Source organism: Apis laboriosa, unplaced genomic scaffold, assembly GCF_014066325.1.
Source record: "Apis laboriosa isolate Shangri-la unplaced genomic scaffold, ASM1406632v1 scaffold1_cov151, whole genome shotgun sequence".
NCBI lineage: Eukaryota > Metazoa > Arthropoda > Insecta > Hymenoptera > Apidae > Apis > Apis laboriosa.
In genome coordinates, this window is record NW_025222279.1 from 1,869,030 (window position 1) to 1,881,541 (window position 12,512).

The 12,512-nt window shown below is 27.6% G+C and overlaps 2 protein-coding genes across 12 annotated transcripts in view; both read right to left on the minus strand.

Moving 5' to 3' along the window:
• Positions 1 to 42: 42 nt before the first annotated feature.
• On the minus strand, positions 43 to 2,954 carry LOC122712277 (integrator complex subunit 10). 4 transcript variants are annotated; one of them, XM_043931793.1, is made up of 9 exons: positions 2,936 to 2,954; positions 2,502 to 2,698; positions 2,241 to 2,308; positions 1,926 to 2,169; positions 1,348 to 1,855; positions 958 to 1,274; positions 696 to 860; positions 364 to 622; positions 43 to 271 (listed from the first exon to the last, which is right to left on the minus strand). In XM_043931793.1, exons 2-9 carry the CDS (start codon positions 2,655 to 2,657, stop codon positions 105 to 107), a joined length of 1,884 nt encoding a protein of 627 aa, XP_043787728.1. In that variant the 5' UTR covers positions 2,658 to 2,698; positions 2,936 to 2,954; the 3' UTR covers positions 43 to 104. The 4 variants fall into 4 exon arrangements, with proteins under 4 accessions (XP_043787728.1, XP_043787727.1, XP_043787726.1 ...); XM_043931792.1 differs by lacking the exon at positions 2,936 to 2,954 and adding an exon at positions 2,808 to 2,847 and having other exon boundaries at positions 2,502 to 2,707; XM_043931791.1 differs by lacking the exon at positions 2,936 to 2,954 and having other exon boundaries at positions 2,502 to 2,790.
• A 6,983-nt stretch (positions 2,955 to 9,937) lies between these two features.
• The window catches only part of LOC122712220 (monocarboxylate transporter 10-like), a 125,928-nt gene continuing 123,353 nt past the window's right edge, over positions 9,938 to 12,512 (minus strand). For 7 of the 8 annotated variants that reach the window (XR_006346292.1, XR_006346286.1, XR_006346287.1 and 4 more), the window contains 3 exons: positions 11,908 to 12,114; positions 11,056 to 11,674; positions 9,938 to 10,955 (listed from right to left, as the gene is read on the minus strand). Coding sequence is in view for 1 of the 8 variants with exons in the window: in XM_043931676.1 (XP_043787611.1) it covers positions 11,256 to 11,674; positions 11,908 to 12,114 (626 nt within the window). In the remaining 7 variants the exon portion in view is untranslated. Of the gene's footprint in view, positions 10,956 to 11,008; positions 11,675 to 11,907; positions 12,115 to 12,512 lie in introns of those variants that run through there. The other variant, XM_043931676.1, reaches the window with a different exon arrangement.

Consider the following 12,512-nt stretch of genomic DNA (forward strand, 5'->3'; position numbering starts at 1 on the left):
GCTTAAGAAAATCATGTGTATATTTTTAAAAATAAAAATATTATACAATAATTTTACTAAAATTATGTATTAAATTTGTTATTGACAAGATTTGATAAAATGATTTATTGAATAATTAAACTGTGTAGTATGGCTACTTTTTCATTGATAATAAATTTTTGTAACAATTCATCTAATGGATCGATACCGTCTCGTGCTGCTTGTCGACGCATTGCTTGTTTTACTTCTTCGCGCACACCTTTATCTGCTCCACGAGTTGTAATACGTCGATCTAGAATATTTTTATATAGATAATAATATTTTTATATAGATAATAAACAAGATATGATACCCAAAATATATATAAAATACAAAATAATATACTTTGTAGAACCCCTGATCCTGTAGCAATATCTAAAGATACACCACCTCCATGTTCCGTCCATAGATACGTTAATTCTTCTAAAATATCTACACATATAATATAAGCCTGAAATAATGGATAAGAAAAAGATCCACGATTAATAATCCTTTCTGTAATCATAGATAAAGTACTAGCTTCTTGTGGCCAGTCAATTTGCATTAAAACTAATGCATGTCCTATCGCCAAATCTCCAACACCACCGGGTAAAGAAAAGTTTTCCTATCATAAAATCAATATTATAAATATAATGGTAGTATCGAAATATTTTTAAATCTAATTTTATTCTATTTACCTTTATTGCTAAAAGAAGCAATCTACAACAATACTGTATAACAGGAAATCGTGCAAGTGTTAAATAATGTAAATGTCTTCCACATGGAACAGTTAAATTATGAGATACTTTACCGCAAATTGAAGGTAAAGTAGTAATTACCAAAACTATATATTCTAACATTCCCTATAAAATATATAATTAAAAATATATTTATAAAATATATAAGAAAATGTAATTAATATAAGAATAATATAAAAATTAATAAGAACATAGTACATACCTTGTAATCTTTCAAGAAAAAACATGTACTTGCTAAACGAAGATGAGCAGACAAATTACCTGCTTCTTGAGATAATCTTGCTAATACTTCATGATGTAAACCTTTATACATAGCTAAATCTGTTAAAAATGAATTTAACCACGAATCTAATCGAAGTTGTTGATTTAATTTTCCTATTTCTCTTTGCAAATAATCACTGCTATGTAACAAATCCCATAACTTTACAGTTAAAGCTAAACCATTACCGCTATAATCACCATCACTAGTTATTATAATTCCTCCATTATCTTCTCTTTTCCGTTTTTTTAGTTTTGGTTCTAATCATTATAAAAATCATTAAATTTTTATTTTAAGATAAAAATAATAAATTATTATGTATATAACTGTTACCTGTAGGAGAATGCACACATTCTCCAAATGCTTCTATCAAACAATATGTTGTTTCATCATTACTAATTAAGACATTGTGTTCATTTAATATTCTTAATAATACTGCAACAGTACACATTAATAATTGTCTAACTACCAATTCTTCACATAAACTAGCAGAATGAGCAACTGCATATTGATGTAATTTTTCACAATATGCATCTCTATTCCAAGTCATAGAAAATAAACTACTTAATTCCCATCCTAATTTTTTCCCAATTAATTCAACAACTTGAAACAATCTATCCCAGGGATGTTGAATTTGATTATCTTGTGGTTGTTGTATATATGCCAAATAAAATTCTACTGCCTTATTAAGTAACCTCAAGCTAAGTCTTGCATTTAGTTCTACTGGTGCAGTACCAAGAAGTGGTAATGCATCACAAGCTAATAATTTTCTGAAACCATTTACTGCACGTCCTGGATGACTATGTTTTTCTGCAGTAAGAAGAGTTTCTACTAAACGTGGCTGAAAATATAACAACTTAATGAAAACATCAAATATATTTTGTATAGATATATTAATTAAAGATACATACTCCATGAGTAGCAATAGTTTGAGGAAATTTACGTAATAAAAGAAGTAATAATTTACAATGTTCCATTGTATCTTCACTATGATCAGCTGTCATGATAAGTAATCTATGTTGAAGTTCTTGAGGTATATGTTGAAACATTTGACATAAAAATTCTGCTTCAGCATCACATTGTTCTAAACGAAGGCAAGCTGTTACTGTTTCTATTTCCTTCCATATATCTCGATCATCTGGAAAATTCTGAAATCTATTCTTACATTTAAATCATTGTTTTCATACATGTAAATATTCTTTATATTATAACATAATTTGACTCACATCTCACTAAAACATTTTGCTGCTTCCTTCACATTTTTTGATAATTTTTCAATCCGATAAGCTTCAAACTATTAAACAAATAACATAACTTATTATTAAAAATTTATTATTTTATTATTTAAAATATTTTTAAAAAATACCAATAATTTAATTCCATAAAATTGTTTGTAAAATATTTCTATCATTCTTTTTTAAAAAATTCCGAATATTTTATATATATATTATATTATATATATATTAATAAGCATTAAAAATACTAACCTGTACTTTAGCACTATGAGGAAACAACGATCTAGCAGTAATTAACCAGGATTTAGCTGCATAAATATCAAGTGGCAATGCCTCTTTTGCTCGCATAATTAAATAATCTTCTTTGGATAATTGATTATTATCAGTACTAGATTTTTTTTCTAACATATTTTTGGTTATTCAAAAATTATAAAATCGCATGAGGATACCTGTAAATACTACAGTATTGATGAATAAAACATTAAATATAGAAAAAATATACAGATGAATGACATAATAATTATTAAATTTCACAGTCAACTACTACATAGTACCTACCACAGACAAAATATGTAATATTAATTTATCGTAATTTTATTGAATGAAAAATAGAAATAATAAATATTTTATAAAGTTAATAATAATATAATAATAAATTATAATTCATAATTATATTAAATGCATACTTAATTACAAAATTTTTATTTATTTCAAATATTTATATTAAACGACGATATATTTATAGTTTACTAAAACTACTATGTAAATGATGAACAATCATAATTCTCTTAAATTCATTGTATAATTTTATCATGATCTTTCAAATGTATAAAGTTATAAAGTAAAAATAGAAAAAAAAATAAATAATAGCAGATAAAAATAATATAGAAAATACAGAAATCAACACATTTCCAAAGTATTGATTAAATGAAATTAATATAGAAAAAGGGAGCAAATAGAAAAAGAATAAAATAAGAATTGATCAATGTCATCTTTTAAATATCAAAAACATTTCTTCAAAAATAAGGTAAAGAAGAATAAGAATTGAAAATCAGCACCATCTTTTGAGTGCCAGGAACATTTTTCTAAAAATACTCAAGAAATAGCGCTAAATTCAATTCGTTTTATCTTATCATTTTAAAAAGTTATTTTTAATACTCAAAAGATGGCATTTATGATTAATTCATATATTTCTGTTCTTTTTTTCATTATTTATATATATATATATAATTATATATATATTATATATATTATTTATATATATAATATATGTGTACATATATATATATATACTAAAATTTTATTCGCGGCATTCTAGAGATGGCACTGATTTAATTTTCTAATTTTTAACCTATCTCTATTCTCTCATTATTTTTCTTTACTATTATCTTTATTTAGTTTGCAACGTTTATACATTCAATGACGCTGATTTTTGATTGTTTGTGATATTCGGTAATAAACATCATTATTATTCAACTAGATTAACACACTTTGAATAAAAATAGTTTTCCTAATCATTTCGTATTTTTCATTTGACAATGTGTCAATAACTTTATTTCCTTTCTTTTTTGTTTTAGTAAATATTCTTAATATCTAAAATGTTGTCAGTTGGATCGTAGATTTTAAATTTATTATTAAGATAATAATTCTTTTTAAAATAAAATAAAAAGATGATAAGAAATAATTAACGCGTACAATCGGATATACATTTTATTGGTCCAGCTGTTCAACTACATAGATCTATTTATAAAACTTTTACAAAATGTTTAACGCTTCGAAATGGGAGACCTTTTGCCTATTTCTTTCTCTTTTTCTCACTTCCTTTTCATTTCGTTTAAAAAGAAGTTATGATTTTTCGTAAATGTCGATTTACAAGAAGCTTTCACAAGAATCAAGTATTATATTTTATGTATATATGTGTAAATGCATATATGTGTGAACATGTATCTGTGATTTGTGTATTCATGTGTGAATGCATAGATGTGTTTGTGTGAATACGTTAGAAAGAATTCTTCGACGATATATCTACGAATGTGAATTTCAGAAGACAGTCAAATGTTGAAAAGCGACTTTCCGTCTCAAAGTTTATCGTGATTGTGCAAATACTTTACGGCTAACCATCAGGAAGTTGCAAAATTTCCTTTGTTTGATTTGAAAACTTTTCTTTAAACGTTCAGTAACGATTTCTCGCTTCGAGAATCGAATTCGATTTTCATAACCTCATTTTTACTCGCAAAACTTTTCCTTTTTTTAAATTATTTTTGATTTTTTAAGCGTACATTTAGTAATTACAAAACGAAAAACAGTACACGAATAGAAATCGAAAAATTTTGATCTACAATTTTTTTTACAAAGATTCGCTAAAATTGGTACGAGGGTATAAAACTTGATTTTACGCTCTTCCATTTTTGAATTTCGCACTCGAGATTATTTTTTTAGGATCGTGGGAGATTGAATTCTCAATGGATCATAAAGATTAGAAAAAAATATCTATTTGTTTTGTGATTTCTTTTCTCCTTCTTTTTCTTGGATAGAAAGATACGAATGTAGAAAAAACACTCGAGGTTATTCGGATTTGGTACTTTTTGAGACAATCAGAAGAAAGGAATTATCATATATTTTTTATAAAGTACCTTCGATATTTTCTTTATCTTATCATTTATATTTTATTTATTTTGTGTTTCCACAGTCGAAGATGCAAATTTGAAATTTTTAATTTGAATGCAACTCCAAATTTTCGAATATTGAAATATTTTAATATCCCTATAATTTGAATAGTATTCATACTATTCCTACGAAATTGGCATCACACCAAACGTAATAATTTATTTATTAGAAAATAATAATTTATCAAGAACAGCTATTGAAATTTGACTTAAATAATAATTTACAAAAATTGAAAATTTGCATCCTCGATTTTCTTCATTTAACTCTCGATCACGATTGAAATCGAAATCAAGTGTTCATCGAAAATCATCGAAAATACACGTGTTTTGATAGACAAATAATCCTACGATGAGTGAGTTTCCGCTGGTTTGAGTAATTCGCTGTTTCACATTCGGATTATTACATTTAAAATGTTTGATCATTCACGAAGATATTGAAGAATTACTATGCGAATAATGTTTTATAAAAATTGGCAGTATATAAACAATTCACCACAGAGAGAATTAATGAAGAGTGTCATGAACATTTCGAAGGAGAATAGATCGAAAAGAACGACATATCGATTCTCTTATTCGTGAAAATTTCGTATATCGTTCGTTTAACTAGGCGAAACTCCATATATTAGAAACTATACAATACGTTGTGCTTTCATGAACTCGTGATGATTTTTTTTATATTTTTGCTTTAATCCTTTGACAATTTAACAAAACTTTTCTAAATTACAATTAAGAAGCATATGTACAATTTTCTAAGTTTTTAGAAATTCTAAAGAAATTAGGAGACGCTTATTAATATTTAATATTTAAATTAATTTTCAATATGTTTGAAATATTGAATATTGAATATGATTTTAAACTAAATTTTTACGAGAATCTAAAGATAAAAAAATATTATAAAAAATATAAAAAACATTCCTAAATTAAATTCCTAAATTTAAGAATAGTAGTAAACTAGAAAACTTCTATATTTTATTCACAAGTTAAATTGTCAAAGAGTTAAACAAAATTTTATAACTCTCGAAATAATTGGTCATCAAAACTTCTTCAGTCTATCGTTATTTAAAATTCGATATTCTTAGTCATTTTCAAAGTTTCACAATCAATTTCTTTTTACGATTTTACGAAAAATCTAAAAATTTGATCTTTATACGCAAAGAATTAAAAACAAATATATTTCGCATGATTGAGATTGAAGATTAAAATTTTCTTCGAATTGCTAAAATTTTAATAAAATTCAAATGGAAGTTGAATTTTATCTCATTCGACATTTATTTTTTGAGCGACAATCTATTTTTTGATTTTCCGGATCGTTACACCCTGTTAGTCGTACGAAATATTTTCCAGTCGAACAGTGTTGAATTGACGAAGCAAAACTTTCGATAGATCTTCGACAGCGATTTTAAGCGCGTGGAGCGACAGCAAGAAGCGGAAGTGTACAATATGGTGTCCCTTCAGGGGACCATCTAGCAAAGCGAATCGTTTGTACATCCGAGTTAAGATTCTCTTTGGCTTGGCAAACGTTCTTGTGGCATCTTTCAATTTCTCGTTTGAGTTTCTTTTTATGTAAACATCATCTCAGAAGCTCGTGAATCGTTTTGAAGAGCTTCGATAAACATACAGTAAAAGCTAGCGAATAGAATTTTTTCTCTCCTCTTTATTTCACTTTTTCTTTTTTTTTTTTTAATCGTGATAAACAAACGATAGTCGCGTAAACCTAGAACACTTAATATTCAGGTACTAATCACTTTATCGTTCGGTGACTCGATTGCTATATCAAAGTCTTCGAGATGAGTTTCTTTTTAATTTATTAAGAGCTAGTAGGAATAAAATGTTCGAATCTTTGTCTGGTGTCTATGAGATAGATAGACTTGGCATAGTAATTTCGTTCAATTTTTTTTTTGAAATTTTATTAATTAAGAATTTTTTTTTTTAATTTTTTTACGATGATTGGATAAATTTAGACTAAAATTATGAAATATTGCAAAAATCTATTTTCTTATTTTTGGAAGACAAATTAAATACTTTTAACATTGAAATTGTAATCAAAATTTAATATTTTTCTAAAATTTTTTAAATTTTCAAAATTAATTACGCGAAAAGAGAAAAATAAAAAAAACATTTAAAAGTAAATTACTATTTAACAATTAAATCTAGCTTTTTTATTATAAATATTAATTTGAATATTATTTTAATCTTTCCACATATTTAATTTTTGAATTAAATTAATTTCCATAAAATTCCAATGAACATGAAAGCGGCACCAGTCAAAGATTGTAATATTGACTCAACGTATCTTGATTTTTCATCAATGGATTCTTACACAAAGATTCCATTTTTAATAGCAAATAATTTCTACTAGAATTTGAATGAAAAGTTTAATTAGCTACGGATAGAACATTTGTTTGCAGGCTGTACAATTTTTTTTTAAGCATTTCTCTTTAAAGTCTATTTCCTCTTCTGTCCTTTTTCTTTTCTTATTTTATAAATTTGAAAGGAAACAACGATCGCTCCTCTAACAAGGACAATAATTGAGCTTTTGGATATATTATACATGAATTATAGAAGATTCGCCGATATATTCGATCACGAGCGTGCCCTTTTGATTTTTCTTCGTTATATCGTTATTATCGTTATGCGTACATTTAATTGTTCCTAAATTGTACTTACTTTCCAGGTTTCTACGTAATGTATTATTAAAACGTAAGTAAAGTTTCTAAATGATTTTGTGTCACGATCATGGAGACCAGCTCCATTTTCTATATGTATATCTTTCTCTCTAGAAACTCGATTATATCATACGGTATATGTCAATTCTTCATTTCCTCGTCTCTTTTCTTTTCTTTTTTTTTCTTGCTTTTTCTGTTCTTGTTCTCTTTTTTTTTATAATCCTAAATGTTATTTTCTGAACACACACGAGAGAGAAGTATCGATCCATTTACGGTTGAATACTTTTTAAACGAACATAGAAAGATATTTTTACATGTATATTTGAATAGTTTCTTTAAATAAATATTTTAAATGAAAATATTTGAAAGAGTTAACATCTTAGTTTTGATAAAATATATTTAAAAAAAAAAAGAAGAAATTTTTGATACTATATAATTTTTTTAAAAAATTTAGAAAAATTAAAAGTTACTAAAAAATAAAGTAAAATACGTATAGATATATACCTCTCTCTATAGTAACATTGTAACTAAGAAATCATTAACACGGATAATATTTCCCTAAGTTACTTTGATACTGCAATTATACATCAGATAGACTATATAAATTTCATTTATATACGTTTTAACACCATCTTTTCATTTCACTTTTTATCATCAACAGATGAGAGGCATAAAACTTCTTCATGGTGCATTTTAACATTTTAATATTTGTTTTTCTGAACACTCATTATCTTTTCTTTTCACTCGAATTTGATTTTTATCAGTCAATTTGGTTAATTCTTGTTTTCGAATCAACAAGATTATACAATCAGATTCTTCTCCAAGAAATCCAACATATTTTCTTTATAATTCGAGGAACTCGAAGTGTCTTCTTTTGATTTGAAAATAATTCTATAATATATATATATATATAATTATTAATTCAATAATCAATAATAATTATAAATAATTATCACTCAGATTATTAAAATGGCTTTATTATATTATTAAATCAATAATGAACTAAATTATTCATTAACTATTTAGCAACAATACATTATTCATTTGTGCAATCAAGCTTGATGATTGAAATCAAGTTTATTATTCCATGTAAATTAATATTTCATTATAGAACCATTTATATTAATCAAAATTATATTAATCAAAATTTTGTAAATTTCACTAATGTTCCAATAGTTTATATATTATAAAATTAATCATTGTCACATCTAAAAATTTAACAAATTCAATCAACTTTTTAACAATCTTTAAAAATCTTTGTAATTAATTAGAATTCAAAATTTACTTCCTATCATACATTTTCCTATCCTCAATATTCAATAAATAAAAATACTCAACCCACATACCATCATCCTTCAAAAAATATTCAAAAGAAACCTTGGAATTCCTCTACTCCATCATCAATCGCTCATGTTCATCATAGGCGGTTCATTTCCGATCCACCAGCATTCACTTGCATGGTCAGTAGCGCGTGATCGATGCAAACTCGAATGAAAATTTGGTCTCGATGAGGGCGTAGATTCGGCTGTTGAACGATCTTGCACGCGGGCCATCCTGTTTTCGACATGCATCGTCGGCTTGGCATCTGCCAATCGGCTCCAGTTGAATAGAATTTCCGATGACAATGAGATTTCGATGTCAGCCGCGCTGTATTTCGAATATATATATATATATATATCTCCACCCACGAACACCATCACAATAATAGCCTTTGTATTGTTCACGGATATTGCGCTTACAAAAGATCGTTTCGATTAACCGAACCAGAGGATTACGCGTCTCTCCGCTCTTCATCCACTCGCTCTTCTGGCCGCGCGCATTAACGGGCAATAATTGTCGGATTTTAAAGAGTAATGAAGGTTTCGAAGTCGAGAACTGGGAAGTGAAAGTGAATGTACAGGGTGGATTGAATATCGAGAAGAATTAACAATAACAGACTTTAAAGATTTTGAGAAAGATTTCAGAATGTAAGAAAATTTTTTTTAGAAAAATTTAAGTTTGTAGTAATAACTATCTTTTTTCAATTTTATTAATGTGGTCTCTTAATAAAATTATAATCCACAATTTTATGATTTGATATAAATTTAGATATAATTTTTTTATAATTATAGATAAAATTTTTAATAATAGTATTAATGAGTATTTTGTTAAAAAGATTTTAATTTATTGAAGAATTTAAATTATTAAAATATTTTTCTATTTTTAAAAAAGATAATAAAATGATTATTTTAAATAAAGATCTTTCAATTATTATATTATATTATTTGAGATAAAATTGTAAAATTGTAAAAATTTGTAACTTGCCAATTTATTAATATTAATATTTTTTGTAATAATCATTGTGTAAAATATAAAAATGAAAATAATCAGGCGACTCACCCTATATATTGAATATTTGGGAATCATTTGATACGTTTGTTTTCAGGCACAGGATTCGAATGCAGGATGAATTGGAGAACAAAAGAATGGGGAAAATGGTTTACGTGACATTTCCTGGCGTTTCTAAACTTGAGCGCAATCTGACTTTTGTTTTCCACCATGAATGAAGAAGATTTCGCAAGATTTCGCAACAAAAAAACGACAGTTCAAAGAATAAGTAAGAGAAAGTTGAACAGGTTCATATGCTGAAAATGAAAATTTTTAGATTTTTACATTCAAAAATCAAAATAAAAAAATTATATAAAAATATCCTACCTTTTAATCATAATAAAATAAAACAAAAATTTTTCAAAAATTATTATAAATTAAATAAAATCCATGTTATTATACAGCAGTCTTAAAAACATCAAAAGATTTACAAAACATAGTGAAATTTTATACGATTATTCACTGGAAGCCAAAAAGATATCAAAAATTTAGAGAAAGAAAAACGTATAGGTGTACTTCCTACAGCAATACTTGAATCTTAAAAATGGTACAATCCCGGATTTACCGCGGTCGTAAAGATCCTTTTTCACCGTAAAGTCTCTCATTGTCTCAGATTACAATCTTCAAGGCAAGCTATTGCGAATCCTCTTCTTATTCCCATTCCATCAAGGATCCAAGAAACGTACGGATTCACATAAATAATGATCAAAGATTCTGCGACAATCACGTTCTTGACAATATCGTTTTTTAGTCGGACTTGTTCATCTAAAACAGGCCTAGCTAACTCAAATTGTTCCACTGGTTTGCAAATGAAATGAACAAAAGAAATTTCTTGCATTTTTTAAAAATATAAATTTGTACAAATATACATAGTCTAGTTATTTTATCCACAATTGTTAAACTTTTAAAAATTCATTTCATTATTCGCACTATCGATCAAATTTTTGGAATTATTATACATTCCATAAAATCTAAGATTTTAAAAGATACTCAATTTTGTATTCTACCTGCAAAATTAATAAATTGAAGTAAACAAAATTAATTTAAAGAATTTCTTAAGATTCCAATCTTTTGATTATTAAAAATAGAACATAAATTACAACTTACACTTTTAAAATAAATTAAAAAATTCTTATGACTATCCAAAGAGTTGGCCAGGCCTAATATAAAACATCAACAATAAAACACAACTTCTCAAAAATCCCAATGTTTCCATCACAGCTCCAAGCTTGTCTATTATCATTGTCCATCTCAACATTACTCCATCAAATTCATTCCTTTGCTCTTTACCCTTTCTTCTCTATTTATTAAACGCTAGTGGTGATCTGTTCGATCACAGTTACGTCCCTGTACCGTCTCGGCCGACTTCTGTACGAGTCCTGATGACTCAAACCCTCGGGCACGCTCTTGCTGGGTCTCAAAGGCCCGTAGAATTGCGGTTGATAATAGTGTTCGGCAGTGTGCATCCTCTCCATCTCCCTCTCGCGGAAATGCTCTTCGTCGAGGGGCACGTGTAACGACTGGGACTTGGGCAACCTCGGTCTTGGCGGTGGAGGACAGGCACACGGCGGAGGTATGCTCATATTTGAGAGGTGCGACGAGCCAGGAAGAAGAGGAGACGCCGGTTGGCGACCCCAACCCACCAGGAAGAGTAACGCTGCACCACACAAGGAACTTAACGTGCACGCGTAGTAACCCACCCTCGAGCTGTTCGCGTTCATGTAACCTGCAATTTGAAGATAGAAATATCGTTATTGAAGGATGATTGATAGAATAGATGGTTGAAATTGGATATAAAAATTTCTGTATCATGAAATTACATATTATATAAAATACATACAAAATATATAATTTTTTTTCGTAGCTTTTTTTAAACAATATGTAATCTTGCGTTTATATAATTTACTAATATTTATATTTATATTTTTCTCTTATTTTTGGAAGAAACTTTTAATTTACCAGTAAGAGGAACTCCGAGAAGAATAGGTAAAGCTTCTGCAGCCTGCACAAGTGCCCAGGAGCGTGCGAAGTGTCTGGCTCTTAGTCTTTCGAGGGCTAACATTTTTAAGGAGTAAAGGGCTCCACCGAGAGACGCACCGTACAAACCGGAAGCCAATACCAACCCGTGGTAGCCTTGCACGCTGCCCAATGCCACTTGAGCTATAGCTGAAACAGGAACAATATGGTGAAGATAGATGTTTTCCTTGATTATTTATTGCAATAGAACTCACATAAAAAAGTCTAATCTTTAAAGTGATATTGACAATTTTTGAGATACAAATTAAAATTAAAATTTACAAAATATAAATTTTCATATAAATCTTTGAATAATTATTACCATAAAAAAAAAAACATTGATCACACATAGTTCATACATTTATAACTCTTTTGCATCACAGTCGTAACTTGATATTATCATCAATTAAAACCCAAAATTCTCACGAAAGTTAATTCTTGGCTATACAATCAGTAGCACGTTTATAACACTTTTAAGATTGCCATCCATGTTTCAACGCAGAGAGATCCGGTGAATGGTTATGGAGCATTGAAGCTCAATTTATTTC

Excerpts from the sequence above, each read along its gene's own strand:
- LOC122712277 (XM_043931793.1), bottom strand. The coding sequence starts at position 2,657 with ATGTTAGAAAAAAAATCTAGTACTGATAATAATCAATTATCCAAAGAA. Across the intron at positions 1,856-1,925 it reads AAACTATTGCTACTCATGGA|CCACGTTTAGTAGAAACTCT; the intron begins GTATGTATCTTT and ends TTATATTTTCAG. Across the intron at positions 1,275-1,347 it reads ATGTGTGCATTCTCCTACAG|AACCAAAACTAAAAAAACGG; the intron begins GTAACAGTTATA and ends TATAATGATTAG.